The sequence below is a fragment of the Gymnoscopelus microlampas genome, assembly GCF_963454915.1.
Source record: "Gymnoscopelus microlampas genome assembly, chromosome: 21".
Taxonomy (NCBI): Eukaryota; Metazoa; Chordata; class Actinopteri; order Myctophiformes; family Myctophidae; genus Gymnoscopelus; species Gymnoscopelus microlampas.
This window is the reverse complement of record NC_139958.1, coordinates 17,232,252-17,249,751: the sequence shown is the minus strand read 5'-3', so window position 1 is coordinate 17,249,751 and position 17,500 is coordinate 17,232,252. Positions and strand designations below refer to the sequence as shown.

General features: G+C 43.0%; 1 protein-coding gene and 1 long non-coding RNA gene across 4 annotated transcripts in view; both read right to left on the bottom strand.

Annotated features, from left to right (window-relative positions):
- Nucleotides 1–17,500, bottom strand: part of LOC311038063 — a 332,539-nt gene that overhangs the window by 167,661 nt on the left and 147,378 nt on the right. The gene's annotated exons all lie outside the window — the stretch shown is intronic.
- The window catches only part of tcf4 (transcription factor 4), a 192,254-nt gene that overhangs the window by 103,679 nt on the left and 71,075 nt on the right, over nucleotides 1–17,500 (bottom strand). For all 3 annotated transcript variants that reach the window (XM_084047365.1, XM_084047364.1, XM_084047363.1), the window contains exon 6: nucleotides 5,864–5,919. In XM_084047365.1, coding sequence (XP_083903491.1) covers nucleotides 5,864–5,919 — 56 coding nt within the window. The remainder of the gene's footprint in view (nucleotides 1–5,863; nucleotides 5,920–17,500) is intronic.

Below are 17,500 nucleotides of genomic sequence, written 5' to 3'. Positions count from 1 at the left end.
TGATACGTTTCTATAATCTATTTTTCAATGTTTTTCCTAAAGTTCAAAATAAAAAAAAATAACTTCTCTCTCATGCTCTCCCTCTTCCATTGTTGTATTTACTGGGGATTTCCATGACATCACTTCCTCTTTCCCATGCTGTCAAAAGCTTTCATTCACAAATTCTAAGCATGGCCGTATTGACCAATCATCAAACTCTCAATTTGCAACTAGCCAATGAGGTGCTAGTTTCCATTACGCAAATAACACTGCCACTGACCCTGTCATTCTGTCTTGTGCCCTGTGTTTACATAACAAAACAATAAATAAAACTTTACCCACCATTTCCCTCTATATAACACCATCACCCTATATAGTGGTGGTGTTGACCTGCAGAAACACATTGCCTTCTGGCTGTATCGTGGCGTTTTCACTGTTTGTTTTGGTAGACGAGACAGTGTGTTTCTGCGGGTCAACACCACCACACTCCAGTGGCTGATAACTGATGGTATATAGATGGTAATTATCACAGTACTTGGAGGCCAGTCTATGACATCAGTACCATGACGACACATCAGCACCATGATGTCATATTGATGACATCAGGGATCTCCATACATGGGCATTGAAGGTACACAGACAGACAAAAACAGAGATTATGAGAGTCTCTGTTCTGGACAACCGCTGGTCCGAGTATGTTAATACAATACGTAGAACAAGTATTGTATTTATATAATTTACGGTATATCTGTCTGTCTATCTGTCTGTCTGTCTGTCTGTCTGTCTGTCTGTCTGTCTGTCTATGCTATCTATAGACAAACACACAGACAGAGAGACAAATATACAGACGCTATAATTAGATTTTTAGTTTTGTTATCTTTCTAACTGAATGAAACAGATTCAATGAAAACAGCATTAGTCTTGGTCCATGTTATTGTATGGTGTTTAGAGAAATACATTATTGTGGGCAGGCATGTCATTAACCACTTACAGTAAACCCTCTAGTCTCAGTGAACTGGACTTGAGTTACAACTCTACTTGGACCGCTTTTTTTCCGTCTACGCCAAATGTCCGTCTTCGTCTACAATAGCCGATCTACAAGCTTTGAGCTTGTAGATCTGCTATTTTTTGGGGGTCGAATGTGTTCCACCCAGAATAGGCATGCAGGGGTTCAAGTGGTTATTAATAATAATGAGGTTACTGTATGTGTGGACAGCCATGTCGTTCATAATAATGAGCTTGTGTGTGGACAGACCTATCATTGTTCTCTGCCTCTCATCTGAACAGATGTTTGCATGGGCCTTCACTTCCTGCTCTCTTGCCATTGGTCATAAAAGAGCCAATGAGAAGGGAGATTCACTCGAGGAATGACAGGATGTTGGGAGGTTTCATCCTGGCAACACTTTTCCTGACACACGCACGCACACACACACACGCACGCACACACACACGTATGTTTCAAAAAACGTGCGCACACATACACAGAGAATGATAGACACACACACACACACACACACACACACACCCTTTGTAACCAGATTCCATACTAAAGCCCACGCACAGGATCTGCAGGCCTTCCAGAACGGATGAGGGGTGATGCACACACACACACACACACACACACACACATACACACACACACACACACACACACACACACACACACACACACACACACACACACACACACACAGCTGTGTCTGGTCTTACAATGACACATTCCGCAGATGTTTCCAAGCCAGAACATTTTGAGAGAGGCAAAAAAGGAAGAGAGAGAGGGACAGTGCGCGCGCGCGCGCGCGCGCGTGCGTGCGTGCGTGCGTGTGTGTGTGTGTGTGTGCGTGTGCGTGCGCGTGCATGCGTGTGTGTGTGTGTGTGCGTGCATGCGTGCATGCGTGTGTGTGAGTGAGAGAAAGAGAGTGAGAGATATAGAGAGATACTGAGTATTATTAAGTATTTTTAAGTATTTACTTTTAAATATTTGTTGTCACTTTGATTACTTTTTACCCACTGTAGTTACTTTTTAGTCACTTTAGCACCGCTCAAAAAGAGATAGAGAAAGACAGAGGGGAAGGATTGAGAGAGAGAGAGAGGGGGTAGAGAGACAGCGTGAGTGTTTAGTAATTAATGGAGAGGAATGTTCCGTATTGTAAAGTGCCGCAGATCAAACAGAGGTCGACATACCTGGAGAGCTCTTCAGATGTTGAAAACATTAATTAAAAGCATATGTTGTAAACTATACAGCTGAGCTCCATTTATTTGTTTATTCATTTAAATTACATTCATGAATTGACCTGAATGTTTTACTGGCTCCAGAAAATCTGCCCCTTTCCTCAACACTTGCCCTAGCGTATTTATGGTGCTCCTGTCCACCACTAGGTGTCACTGTCCAGATGCACATATACATACGGTAAGTTGTTACACTAAGCTGCGGTCAACACACCAAATATTGAAAAGAAACAGGCGGAGGTTTTTGGCTTTCAATAAACCTATCATTATCTTAGCGGGCGATACCTCAGTGTGCCTTTGCGTATATAATAATTAATAACAATAATGATAATTATAAGCTTCTTCTTTCGGCTAGTTCCCATCAGGGGTCGCCACGGCGGATCATCTTTTCCATCTGTTACTGTTTTCTCGGTCACTCCAGCCACCTGCATGTCCTGTCTCATTGCATCCATAAACCCCCTCTTTTGGCCTTGCTCTTCTTCCCCTCCAAAAACACCAAAGAAATAGCCGCTGTACAAGCTCACAGCACATTGCCCCATTGTACTTCGGCTAAACCAATGGTTCTCGACCTTTTCTGGACACGGGGCACACTTGAAAATCTCGACAGTGTTGACATGGTAGCCTCTCGGCTGCCGTGTCAAGTGGTCAGATGGCTGGGCATTTTCAGAGCTTGTTTATTTTAATGACCAGTCAATTGATTGTGTTGTGGCTTGGATGTGGATCAATGGCACTAACGTTGTATACTACCATAGTGAAAAAATGAAAAAAATAGCTAGCCAGACAGACAGACAGACAGACAGACAGACAGACAGACATACAGACAGACAGACTTAAGCTGGCATGGTCATCTGTCTGTCTGTCTGTCTGTCTGTCTGTCTGTCTGTCTGTCTGTCTGTCTGTCTGTCTATAAGAGTGTCTTGTCATTTAGTGTGTCAGCCTGTTATCGCATTGGTTGTGTGGTTTGTACATGTGTGCAGGTGTGTATGTGTTGTTATGCGTAGGTATGTGTGTGTATGTGTAAAGTATGTGTATGTGTGTGTGTGTGTGTGTGTGTGTGTGTGTGTGTGTGTGTGTGAGTGTGTGTGTGGGGTGTGTGTGTGTGTAGGCGCGCGCTCACGCCGCAACCTCTTTAACAGGTAAGCACAGCATAATCTAAGCTCCTCTGAAACCTGCCAAAGCATCAAAACATTTCCCTCAGCATTTTTCTGAGTGGTGTGTCCGTGCGTGTGTCCGTGCGTGTGTCCGTGCGTGTGTCCATGAGTGCGTCCTTCCGTGCGTGTGCATGCATGCGTGCCACCATCACGGTGTATAGTGATTGAGAGAGAGAAAGAGAGAAGGTGATAAAGTGACAGACTGAATGAGTGATAGAGACCCATATATTAGTTCACAAGTGCGTATTTTCAAAAACACGAGTTTTCCTCCTTTGTTAATAAAAAGATCCAAAGAATCGTTAACTACATGAAAACACAAAAAAAACAGCAAAAAACAAGAGACTGTCAATGTCAATTGACAGCCTGTCAAAGCACTTCAGTCTTGCGATAGACACAGAAACGGTCATAAACGTACTCTGTGCTTTTTAGATACCTCAATATAATTATATAGTGTGCACATTAAAAAGGCAAGAGTTCAGAAAATATGTCTTTTTTTAATTTACCTGTATAGATAACTTGACAGGTTGCGATAATTCAAAGTTGGTGTTTATTCATAAGCTCGTCCACCTGGCTCTCATTGACTTCAATGCATTCCATCATCGTCTCACGTTTGCCTCCCAATGCCTAGAATGTAATGTATCTCTGACCTCTCCTTCTTTACATAGCCTTGTCTGTGCCGTTGGACTGATGAATTATGTAGCAGTGACCTCCATAGCGCATCCCGACGCCTCTGTTCCTCAATATGGTGAAATAGCAACTGTATGTTTATGTATAAAATGTAGAAAGTCTTGTTACCAGCACTATTTTGTCCAAGTCCATCATTGCACAAACTATCATGTGAAGTTTAAACAAAGGAAATAACGGCGCACACTCCCGATGTCACAAGCAAAAAGCTATGGCGAACGTGACCTCGTTTACCTCGTCTACAAGTCAACACTGAAAACAAGAGTTTTTAAAAGGCGTCACCCTAGATGGAGTTTTCCAAAAAAGTCTGTTTGTAAGGGCCATGCCGTTTGCATTTGTATCAAGGGCCCAAACAAATAGAGACATTTATGTAAAAATAAAAATTAAATACCCACTGTATGTGTGCACAGGGCCTACAGAAAATCCAGGTCCAAATCAGAGGAAAACAAAAACAGATTGATACACTGGGTGTCAATGTTGCCAAACCGAGTCAGACCCCAACCAGTGAAAAACTACTAATAGAGAGAGATGAGAGTCACGCCCAGTCTGCTATTTTTGGCAGGTGACACGGCCGTACGACAAAGTATCTCTCATCAGTCCATCCTCTCATCCTGTCCCACCCTTCACCCAGATGATGTGGGGTTTTTTCTGCTTAAGTAGACAGAATGTCCCTTTAGATACCAAACCACAACCAGATGACAGCGGGGAGCCCACACACAACCAGAAGTATGCGTGCGTAGGTGCGCGCGTGCACGTGCGTGCATGCGTGTGTGTGTGTGTGTGTGTGTGTGTGTGTGTGTGTGTGTGCACATGCATGCATGTGCTTGCTTTAGTTTCTCTCTCAGCTGTATATGTCACTCTGTGGGTGTATTTATCCAAACATAGAGATGGACAGATTCATGTAGATGAAAGGTAAATTTGCACGGTGAAATGTGCGCTCACGAGGTGTGTTGAATTAATGTCTTATTTACTGAAGCAGCAGCTAATTACTCGATCAGCGAATGGGGAGGCGTTTTGCGTTCCAAACACAAATGGTGCGAATGGTGGGATTTTTGCAACATGAAACCCTGAACCAGCTCAAGAATAAATGGCCTATTTTCCCTCAGCCCTATGTTCCCTCAAAACTAACATAACCCCAACCCTAACCCTAACCCCAAGCCTAATCCTAAACTGAGGGAACATATAGGGCTGAGGGAACATAGGCATGACCCCGAATAAATGACTTGAACATTCAGACGGTCAAACACCTGGCACAGGCTAGCAGGTGAGGAAAACTGCTGTCTTCAGTCTACATTTAAAGTTAAAAAGAAAGTGCTGTGGAAAACAAAAAAGTCGAAACTAACTTAAATATTTGTTATAATAGAATGTAAGCTCAGATATGTTAACCGTCTATGTGTCTCCCACCATCTCCTACTGTCTGTCTCTCCTACACTGTCTCCCACTAGGCTTTTCTACTGTCTGTCTCTCTTATGTTGTTGAGTTTACTGAGCTTATAATGTTGTCACCTTGTGCACAAACAGTCCATGAAACAGCATATCAAGTAATAAAAACCACAAAACCACACGCACGCACGCACGCACGCACGCACGCACGCACGCACGCACGCACGCACGCACGCACACACACACACACACACACACACACACACACACACACACACACACACACACACACACACACACACACACACACACACACAAACACACACACACACACACACACACACACAGCAAGCACACAAACACACAAACTCAAGAGGATCATTTCAAACCGCTGATGATGCACAACATGAGAGGCTGATAAACAGAACTGAGACTGACCTGGTGACAATGTGGGTTGGAGTCTCTGTTGTAGTAGGAAGATCTGTCTGTTTTACCTAGCGGAGAGGAGAGGAGGAGAAAAAAAGGAGAATTAAAGAACAAGAGTAAAACAGAATGTGCATATATCAAGCTTGTTGCATTATCAGGTCATTGACTGATTGCTTCAATCATGAATTAGTTTCTCCATTAACCACTTAAACCCCATATACTTAGTTGACCAGAGTCCCCCAAGGCTCTAGGCCCTATCCTTTTTTTCCCTCTACACTGAATAGTGCTTTGAGCTATTTTCGCTGAATGGTTGCCCCAGAATAGGGACGCTATGGGTTCAAGAGGTCAATTCAAACGCCTCCTCTCCGACAAGTTTAGCAAACACACCCAAGAACAAGACAGTGTTTAATAACGGTGTTTCTTCCCGCTATGGATAGCAAGTTACGTATGGTTCAGCTAACAAGCTAACCTTAGCCTACATCTTAAAATGTAAATAAATGGAACATTTCTTTGTAGTGAATGAATATGCCTTTTTTTAAACACGGGACTGCTACCAATGATACTAATTGAGGTTATGTTCCATTCAGGTCAAAGCTGCCGCTTCTGTGGAAAGGCTCTGTTACACTAAATGGAACAGAACCTTAATTAGTATCATTGGTAACACCTGCTTACCTATATTAGTCTATTTGATAGTTTATAGCTTCCATGGAAAAGGCCTATTGCTTTCCTTCATCCTTTTACATTGAGCTACAGTCATATGCAGCATATATATTATGTATATTGTCGCTGTCAAGCAGAAAACGATCTTCGCATTTCATCTCTTTGTTTTTCATAAATGTATTAATGCCCTATTTAATATTTCATTATATGACAGTGTTGTGCAAAAGTAGTCACATCTTAAAAAGTTGTGATGAGCAAACATGATGAGCTAAGATGCTATGTTACATTTCTTCAGTTTTGGATACTTTCTTTTTCCTTCATCCTTTTACATTGGACAACAGTGATATCATTTGAACAATGATAGATGCTAACATGAACTTTGTGTGGTGTTGTTGCTGTGCTGTGATTGGTGTAGCAGCATCATTTGAGCTATTGAGTTATTGGCCTATTTTGTTGGGACACACAACCCTTTTCTAGACGTTTGGTACCATGCCGTAAAAAGTCCCTGCCAATGTACAACATAACACATAATATCCTTCGGATGGCCATAGCTGAGTGGGTGGAGAGGCCTTCTGGGAATTGGGAGGTCACCGGTTCGACCCAGTCCAACCAATCTATGTGCTGAAGTGTCCCTGAGCAAGGCACTTAACTTCTAACATGCTCCCACAGGGTTGTATTAATAGCGGCCACAACTCCTACAGTAATAGTTAGGATGGGTCAATGTAAATGCTACGTACATGGACATAAAGTCAAGCTCAAGCCAAGATCACAACGAAAAGCTTGATTTCAAATTGTGCTTGAAACCAACACCTGCACCGTAAAATCCTCAGTGTTAATAATGCATCCATTTGTAATTCTGAGAGTGTCCAAATGTAACCACAATGGACCCGTGGCATAGGGACACAGTCATTCTTATGCCTATTCTCTCATTGGGTTCACTTCTAAACTGGTTGAAATAACAGTGAGATGAAGCTCCTATTGCTCGGGACCACATGGAACCCCCTCAAGGACCCCTGGGGGTCCCCAGACCCCACTTTGAGAACCACCACTCTAGACCATCTGCCATGCCTGCAACGCATGGAGTCACAGACAGCTCAGCCTAGCTTTGTGCGTCGACAACAAAACAAAGACTGTTTTCCATTCTTCACATTCATTTAGGTTGAGGATTCCTTTCTTTCTGCATCAAAACAAGACAAAGTACAGAGACACATAAAAGAGGATGTAGGCTACAATGTGCACATGTCGCACGCTTTGCTTTCAAGTGGTATAAAAAGTCATGCATGGAAAACCGTTCTTTATTCAGTTTAGAGCCTCGGTTCTTACTCTCTGAGAGTGCACAAATGTGACTAAATGGACCCCTACGGGTCCATTTTGTACAATCTCAGAGTTACATTGACACTGATGATTTGACAGTGAACTAAACAACTCAGAGAATCAGAATCAGCTTTATCACAGGTTAACAGGTGTAAAAAAAAAAAAAAGTCTTTGACATTCGCTTTTGTGCGAGCTCTGTCGTTTTTGTTATTTCCAGAAAGGAGAAAGATAAGAAGGGGGTAAAAAAAAAACACAAATAGATATCTATTGATTTGTTGACAAATCAACAATAGATATCTATATGCACATAGCATACAGTGCAGTATGTACGTATAGGTGCCTCAACATAGCAGCAAATATACTGTAGGCCTACATCAGCATTGTGACTGAGTGCTCTCTGGTGGGCGTTGTTTTTTACGGCATGGCTCTCTGCAGGAGGCTAGCCGTCGATAAGAGGGTCTATGTGTGTGTGTGTGTGTGTGTGTGTGTGTGTGTGTGTGCGTGTGCGCATGCGTGTGTGTGTGTGTGTCAGTGAGTGAGTGTTCCGGAGCTAATCTATTAGACCGCTGGACCGATCAGCGCCACAATTCTTGTGCACAGCTGCTAGTAGGCCACAGTAAGTCCACCAATTTGTTTTCTACATATCTTCATTACATTTTCTTTTTGTAAAATGTCACTTTAATTTTATAATGGAAGTCATTGGGGCTCAGATCGAGCTGAAACCGTGCCCAAATATGGAATCATATGTCACTGATATGTCACTGACGAGACGACTGATGTCAAAGGCTGGCCCAGATCCACATTGGAGCCATGCCGTTCCCGGGTGGATTTTGGGATCCACATGGGATTAATTTCTTTATTTTTTTACATTACGTGGTTTTATCGACAAGAAAAAAAATCATATTCCTCATTTTGACACACACGTGTGCACGCACACACACACAAACACGCACGCGTGCGCGCACACACACACACACACACACACACACACACACACACACACACACACACACACACACACACACACACACACACACACACACACACACACACACACACACACACACACACACACACACACATAAAACACACACACACACACACACAAGAAAGCATCATGATACTCCAGCCTGTCAACGTGAGAGCCACAGTCTGGCTGGCCGAGCTACACCGTGGCTACTTTTAGACCGAAGCCTACAGTAGCCTATTTTTACAAGCATTGAGCTTTTTGATACACATTTTAAATCTTCAGCCAATATAAATATCTACCCCACTGGTTAGTGTGTAATTATGCACTGCGGTTGGACGAGCCGAGCCACACGAGGCGAAATGGAGAGAAGAGGTTTCAAGGGAGCGTGCGCCGCTTTATCTGCAGCAAAGAAAATGAAGCGTGGATGCGGTGGCGAGGAGTTGGAAATAGGCACACGCACCCACAGACACACACGCACACACACGCACCCCCACACACACACACCCACACACACACACACACACACACACACACAGGCCAGTATAGATGGGCTGAATGCAGGCCAAAGCAGCAGTCAATGCAGAGAGGTTGATAATTACAGGCATGCAGAGTGCAGGCCGTGGTTGACGAGTGTGTGTGTGTGTGTGTGTGTGTGTGTGTGTGTGTGTGTGTGTGTGTGTGTGTGTGTGTGTGTGTGTGTGTGAGACCACCACACAACGGCCTCAGATTCAGCTATGACTGATGCCAGCTGGACTGGGTTGGCACACTTACAAAGACGCCCACACACACACACACTTGCGTGCGCGCACGCACACACACACACACACGCACGCGCGCACGCACACACACACACACACACACATATACTCAGACACTTATATACTGACAAGAGGCGCACATACACATGCATGAGCTGACACAAATCCATACATGCACAAAGAGATACGTGAATACATCACACACACACACATGCAATCGCACACGTACGCACACGTACGCACACACACACACACACACATACGCACACAGATTGACACATCTAAATTTATGTTGGCAAAGTACACCCATACAGCTGCACTATAAAGCACTTCCACAACCACACATACAAAATGCGAAGGCAGATGACACGCACGCGCGCGCACACGCACACACACACACACACACACACACACACACACACACACACACACACACACACACACACACACACACACACACACACACACACACACACACACTAGAGAAAGAGAGAGAGAGAATATAGTACAAGGCTTTTCTTTTCTTTGGATGTAACCCTGTTAAATTGAATTCTATACCTGTACAGCATGTCAACCTGAATGTCGTCTCACTCCATTACAACATCAAACATCCAACATGATTCAAATTTCTTTTTTTTACTGAATTAACCACTTAAACCCTCTATTCTTATTTCTCTCTACACCAAAATCTATTCGCTTAAAATATATTCGCCTACAGTATAGATCTGCTATGTACACCGGCTATTTTTGACTAATGTTCCAAGTGTTTTCTTGATATTAAGGACTTTTATGTTTTCTCTAAACGTAATTTATTCAAACAATTCAACAATGTAGCTCCATGTTTTATATCTTAATTTACTTCAAAATGAGATGTTTTAGTCCCTTATTTTCCTTATTTTCCACTCTTGAAAGACGCAATGAAAAAATGTCTCTGGGATCCGGAATTACGTACCCTGGTTTGAAACCTGTTTCAGATTGTTGTTGTTTTTTCATGCACTGGAACAATTTAACATCAAACATGAATATGTGCAAATATTTCCAGTTGAACATTTAATAAGTCTCCCATTCAGATATTTCACCAAGCTGTGCAAGACTGAACTTTTAACCTGCTTACCAAGGAGGGTGTGTGTGTGTGTGTGTGTGTGTGTGTGTGTGTGTGTGTGTGTGTGTGTGTGTGTGTGTGTGTGTGTGTGTGTGTGTGTGTGTGTGTGTGTGTGTGTGTGTGTGTGTGTGTGTGTGTGTGTGTGTGTGTGTGTGTGTGTAAAAGCAGAGGCAGCAGCAGGATTTAAGGATTGGTGTGATGTGAAGCTTGAGTTTATATATACAGTATACAGTACATATACATATACATATACATATACATATACATATACATATACATATACATATACATATACATATACTGTACATATACTGTACATATACATATACATATACATATACTGCATATACTGTAGTTAGAACGCGTGTGCGTTTTTGTATAAACGCGCACGCGCACACGCGCGAGCACACACACACACACACACACACACACGCAAATTACATAAAACTACAGAAGTCTCTCCATTTCTCTCTCTCCATCTCCCCGCCTCTCCCCATTGCTCTCCCCTCGTCTCCATGTCTCTCTCTCTCTGTTGTGATGCTCTCTGACAGACTGTGAGTGCTTGGATAAGGACCAGGCCACAGCAGTGTGTGTGTGTGTGTGTGTGTGTGTGTGTGTGTGTGTGTGTGTGTGTGTGTGTGTGTGTGTGTGTGTGTGTGTGAGAGAGAGAGAGAGAGAGAGAGAGAGAGAGAGAGAGAGAGAAAGAAAAAAAGAGAGAGAAAGAGAGAAAGAGAGAGAGAGAGAGAGAGAGAGAGAGAGAGAGAGGGAGCGTGTGAGAGCGCTACTCAGGAGCCAAGAGCCGTTCCCTCATCAATTGTGTTTCCGCGTCTACGATCTTAATGGACGTTTACGTCACTGCTGTCTGCATACTGGTCTCGCCATGATATGTACTGGTTCTGCTGTCTGCATACTGGTCTCACTATTAGATGTGTACTGGTTCTGCTGTCTACATACTGGTCTGGCCATGATACGTACTGGTTCTGCTGTCTGCATACTGGTCTCACTATTAGATGTGTGCTGGTTCTGCTGTCGGCATACTGGTCTCACTATTAGATGTGTGCTGGTTCTGCTGTCGGCATACTGGTCTCACTATTAGATGTGTGCTGGTTCTGCTGTCGGCATACTGGTCTCACTATTAGATGTACTGGTTCTACGGCCTTTCTGGCATTTTGGCTTTTGTGTCCTTAATTATAAAAATTATAACACCAAAGGCCAAGTGGCACTGCCATTAAAACAGTGACATTCCATGCTTGTACACAACACAACACAACACAACATACCACCACAACAACAACAACAACAACAACAACACAACACAACACACAAGGACGTACTGGGCCAAAAATTCAGCCTGGGACTTCATGACGGAGAGGTCCTTCTAACGCCAACATGTTTTGCTGATACTAACTGGTGAATGTTGACAGTAATTTTCGGTCATAAAGACAATGGTGAAGACAATCTAATCATGTGGTAGACCATCAAGACAATTTAGTCTTGTTGACACCTGCCTCATCAGTTTGTACTGTATAAACATTTCGCCACTGTACTGAATCAAAACAAGAACAGGCAAGACTAGGTGACATTCACGCTATAATTGCCACTACTACTGCTAACTTCTGTACCAATGTGTGTACTATTTGTTACAACAAAGGAAGAGGACATCACTGTATTGTTTTAATGGTGAACAACACAACAGGTTGGAAACAAAGTCCAGAATTCTTGCCTGATCTTACCCAGTGGTGCAGATAAGAAAATCACTGTTACAGGCAAAGACAGTGAACAGAGCAGTAAAATCACATACATAATCACATACACATGCAGATCTTTCTTTCTTTCTTTCTTTCTTTGTTATTGTGCTAATTCCTCACCAAAACAGTGCACAGTGAAATCCTCAGTGTTCATTTAGAAGAATGTACAAAATGGACCTCCAGGTATCCATACATTTTGGTTCCATTATGACTTCTGTACACTCTTGAGAGTTAAATTAACAGTATTTTAATGTGTAAATTGCTCTACTTAAAAGTTCACCATCACCCACTTTGCTGGGCAACCTGATGAAGCGTGTTGCAATGGAAACCATAACCAACATCATCTTCAGATAGAGAAGTGTTTCTCAACATCTGGTCTGGGGCCCACCAGGGGTCCAAATGGGTCTGGAGAGTGTACAAATGGAACCTTTTTTGTCTTTGAGGCCACAATCTACACTGTAAATTCTCAGTATTAATTTAAGTCATTACACAGATCTACAAGCTCACAAGCTTGTAGGTCGGCTACTTTCAAAAAGCCGAAGTCTGAATAGGGCTGAAGTGGTTGATGCATGTTTGTAATAATAATACAAATCTACAAAGTAACTAGTAACTAAGGTTTTCTAATAATTGTAGTGGAGTAAAAAGTACAATATTTGACTGTGAGATGTAGAGGACTAAAATTGTCAAGTGTCAAGTATAACAAATTGGAAATACTCAAAGTAAAAGCACATCATATACTTTGTTACTTTCCACCACTGTCTCTAGTCTACAACATCAGGAAGTGGATTGAGATTCCAGATCATTAAAAACCTAAAGGAAATGACGCTCATGTTGTTATACTGGAAAGAAATGGAATAAAATCAGTCCAGCAATCGGCCTCTACAAGGATTGTTCACATTAGTCAATTCATTATGAATATGCTCATTTACATTGGACGCTTAAGGCAATATTTCCATCATTCTATCTTGTAAATTACACGACAAATGTTTTATAATAATTTAATAATACAGTATTCTTATGTTTTCATAATGGACCACATTATGCTCTACTTACATAATTGATATATTTAACGACTACAGTTGCAATTAAAGCATGCAGTCTTCTCATTGCCAGTGTGAATCAGAAAAACAAAAAATACTTAATTACAATCCTGCAAAAAAACATAGAGGTACTGTGCAATGCAAATGCATAGTTTTAATGCCTTCAATCAGCTATTTCTTTTTACAACTTTCGTTTAGGCAAACGAACATACAATTGGCTTAAAATCGTAATCGACTACTCGGCAACGCGTTTCGAGTACAAGAACTCGTCCTCAGGCAGCGGCGTGTGAAATCATGTCTATCCACAAGTGTCCTTGGGAGCTGACTGGGGAAAAGGGCGTGTGTGACTTATGTGCATCGCTTAATGTTGTCAGTCATTCAATTCATTTGAGGGATCAAATCGGTCAACAGTAATGTGGGAACACTACCCGACAGGAATCAGAAAGGGTCACCTTAGCCTGCCTACTTACCCTACAAGATCTCCCTCCACACAGCGGATTCAAATGAATGATCAATGCTTATTATCAAGCGCTAACGTCACTTAACACATTGATTGCCAAGATCGCACTGATGCGTTCTTTCATTTTTTGGGGATAATTCCACAAGGGGCGACCTAACACAACTTTGGAATGATCGATCGTCTTTCAGAGAAGTAGAATGTGGATGTGACGTTGTTCCAAAAAAACAGGTAGCCATCCGCTTCCGATTTTCAGAAAAACAGCTGTAACTCAGTTTCTTTTTTTTGCATCGAAAACCACTAGTTTTCATCGGGCCGAAGCCCCAAAATGGCGGATCGCGGTTGGAACGTTGTCGTTCCTATGGATACACAGATCCCTCCGCTAACCCACGGGGACTATTTTGTTTGTGTTTTTGGGACACACTGTCGGTTCCACGGCGTTTCAAATATCATCGGATTGAGGTAATTATACGCTGGCAAGGGGATAGAAAACTATGTTTAATATCTTGTCAATCAATGTGTTAACAAGCACCATTTAATCCCCATGCAGAGATTCAGGTGTCACAACAGCATCAGCAGAATGAAACACAGGACAGGAGTTAGGCTACTGCTAAGCGCAAGAGTCATTGATCATTAGGGTAAGTAGGCAGACTAAAATGACCCTTTTTTTATTCAGTTAGGTTGTGTTCCCACATTATTATTGACTGACACGGATCACTGAAATGAATTGAAAGACTGACAACAGGAAGTGATGCCCATAATTCACACTATGGGTGCATCCACACACACGTGTCGAGTCACCGGACGTTCCATCCACTCCCATGATATTGATTTGATTTCAGGTTTTTCCCATATCATTGGAGTAGATGGAACTTCCGGTGACTCAACGCGTGTGTGTGGACGCACCTAAGGCCTTAGGACACACCTTGGAAACTGGTGGATAGGAAAGGGGAAAGGGGTCACATCATAATCACTTGAGTACAGGCAGGTGTGGTAAGGGTGTGGTCTGTGATAAGTACATCAATAGCTGTTTGAAGGCATTAAAACTATTCTTTTGCATTGTACAGTGGTCTCTCCCTCCTCAAGGTCCAACTAGAATCATAGTAAAAAAAGAACTATATTAATTGGGGACCAAAAATGTTTTTTTAGCGACGTAGAGACAGATGGAACAATCACTGCATTTGAAGAGAAAAGAGTTGCGCTCACGAACAGACCGGCAGATCAATCACATCAATCACATTAGATCTATCAGATAAGATCAATCGGATCCGATCCTCTCTTTCAGTAGTAAAAGAGACACAAGAAAGAAATGGCTGGAGCAAGGAAGAATAGAACTGAGTTGAGCAGAATGAAAGTAGAATCTATGTGTGTGTGTGTACTGTATGTACTGTATGTGTGTATGTGGGGGGTTTTAAAAAATATCAGGGTTTCTCAAAGTGGGTGCCAGGGTGCCGTGAGGCCAGTCCAGGGGTGCCGCAGAATAATTTGATATTATTGGAATTGACCGTTATCACTTATAAAATTGTTATATCAATTTAAGTGTCAAGTACAATTTTGCATACTGTTATGCTAAATGTCAAAGTATTAAAAGCGGCATAAATATAAGGCAGTAGAGTGGAAAAAATAACAATGTAATTTAGGGGAAAAAGATTAGGTGTGCCTTGCGCCCCAAAGGTTTGAGAACCACTGGTGTACAGTATATAATCTTCATTTCACCAGTAAAAAACAATCCTACTATAATTCTACAAAGCTCTGTAGTGGTGAGGTGGTGAGGCCAAAATTTGTTGTGCCCGGTTCTCCTCAGTGACTGGAGCAATTGATCTGAATTTGCACACAGTCATTGACCATTACCATGTGAAACAGCAAAGCCTGTTTTTCGATTTCACCAATCTCAGCTGTTTATTAGCGATTTTGCGTAAAAGAATGTCGCCATGGTTACGGCTGCCCAGCTGTGGGATGGCCCCGCGAGCTATGGGAGGAACTGCCTCCCGGGTTGTGGACTAGTGTATGTAAAACGTAGGGTTTCTTTTACAGGGCTCTGTACAGTATGTCTGTCCTTTGCATATCTCCAAAATCGTCCTAACCGATCGCCTTCACGTTTGTCGAATGTATTGCTGGCGCGCCCGAAGGAAGTGCAGTCAGTGTCAAGTGTGGAGTTGGTTTGGATCCGTGGTTCTCCAGAACCGGCCGAGCACGAATACTCTATTACACGATTACATTCAAGGTGGATGCAAATAAAAATCACACCCTGTGTGAAGGAAGCGGTGCCTTTGGGGCGGGGCTTAACTCATTTCAGTTCGTCCCTATTGGTGGTCTGAGTCCACTTACCAAATTTGTACTTGGTAGCATGCTGCAAACTGGAATGCTGGCTGTTTAAAGCCCAGCCAATGGGCAGACAGAGGGGGCGGGGCTTAAGTAATTACAGTTCGTCCCTATTGCTGGCTTTAGTCCATGTACAAAATTTGTACTCCATAGCATGCTGCGAACTTGAGTTATGGCTGTTTGAAGGCCAGCCAATGGGAAGACAGAGGGGGCGGGGCTTCAGCAATTCATGCTGGTCCCTATTGGTGGTCTAAGTCCACATACCAAATGTGGAGTTGGTGGCATGCTGCAAACTGGAGTTATAGCTGTTTAAAATCCCGTGCTCATCCCGTGCTCATACGGGCGCTGGGGGTCCCTGGACCCCTCTTTGATAACTTCATCAATTCATGCTCGTGCCTATTGGTGGTCTAAGTCCACATACCAAATGTGGACTTGGTGGCATGCTGCAAACTGGAGTTATAGCTGTTTAAAATCCCGTGCTCATCCCGTGCTTAAACGGGCGGACGGACATAACATACGCTGGGGGTCCCTGGACCCCTCTTTGATAAGCACTGGCACGTGTGGCCAATGAGAGGAGAGATGGCAGAGGCAAGCTCCAAGTCTGTGTGTGTGTGTGTGTGTGTGTGTGTGTGTGTGTGTGTGTGTGTGCGCGTGTGTTTGTATGTGTTGCTTCTTTGCCGTGCTCATCCCGTGCTGAAACCGCCGGCCGGCCGGACGGACATACAAAAGTCAAAAGTCAAGTGTAGAGCGGTTGGCACCGCTAAAATAGCCGGCATGACCTACGAATGACACGACATGAATGACAGGTGTCGCACTCGCCAGTCTCTTGTTGTGTATACTGACATCACAGGTACTGTATATACGCACATCCATGGAGCGCTGCCCTGTAGGTGGCGCCGCCATTGCTGCGGTGTCAGACTCATCAGCTTCTGCTGTGGTTCTGTCCGTCTGTTGACGCTACTCTTTACCTGCTTGCTTGGCTGTTGGAGCAGCCATAAACTACACAGGTTCGTGTATACTAGTACCTGCTGACACCAGGTACTACACTACGTAGTAAAATAAAATAAGAAGATCGAAAAGGAATAGATAGGAATATAAACAAATAGAATACAATGAAATAGAAAAGAAAGTCCACAGTTAATGCACTGTGCTTATTTGTAACTGCCAGAATGAAAGTGTTTAAGTCTGTCAAAGGGTTTTATAAATACATGATCAATGAAAAGTATTGGCTCCATCGGAACACAGGCTCTTTTTCCCCATTTCCTGAAAAGTAACGTT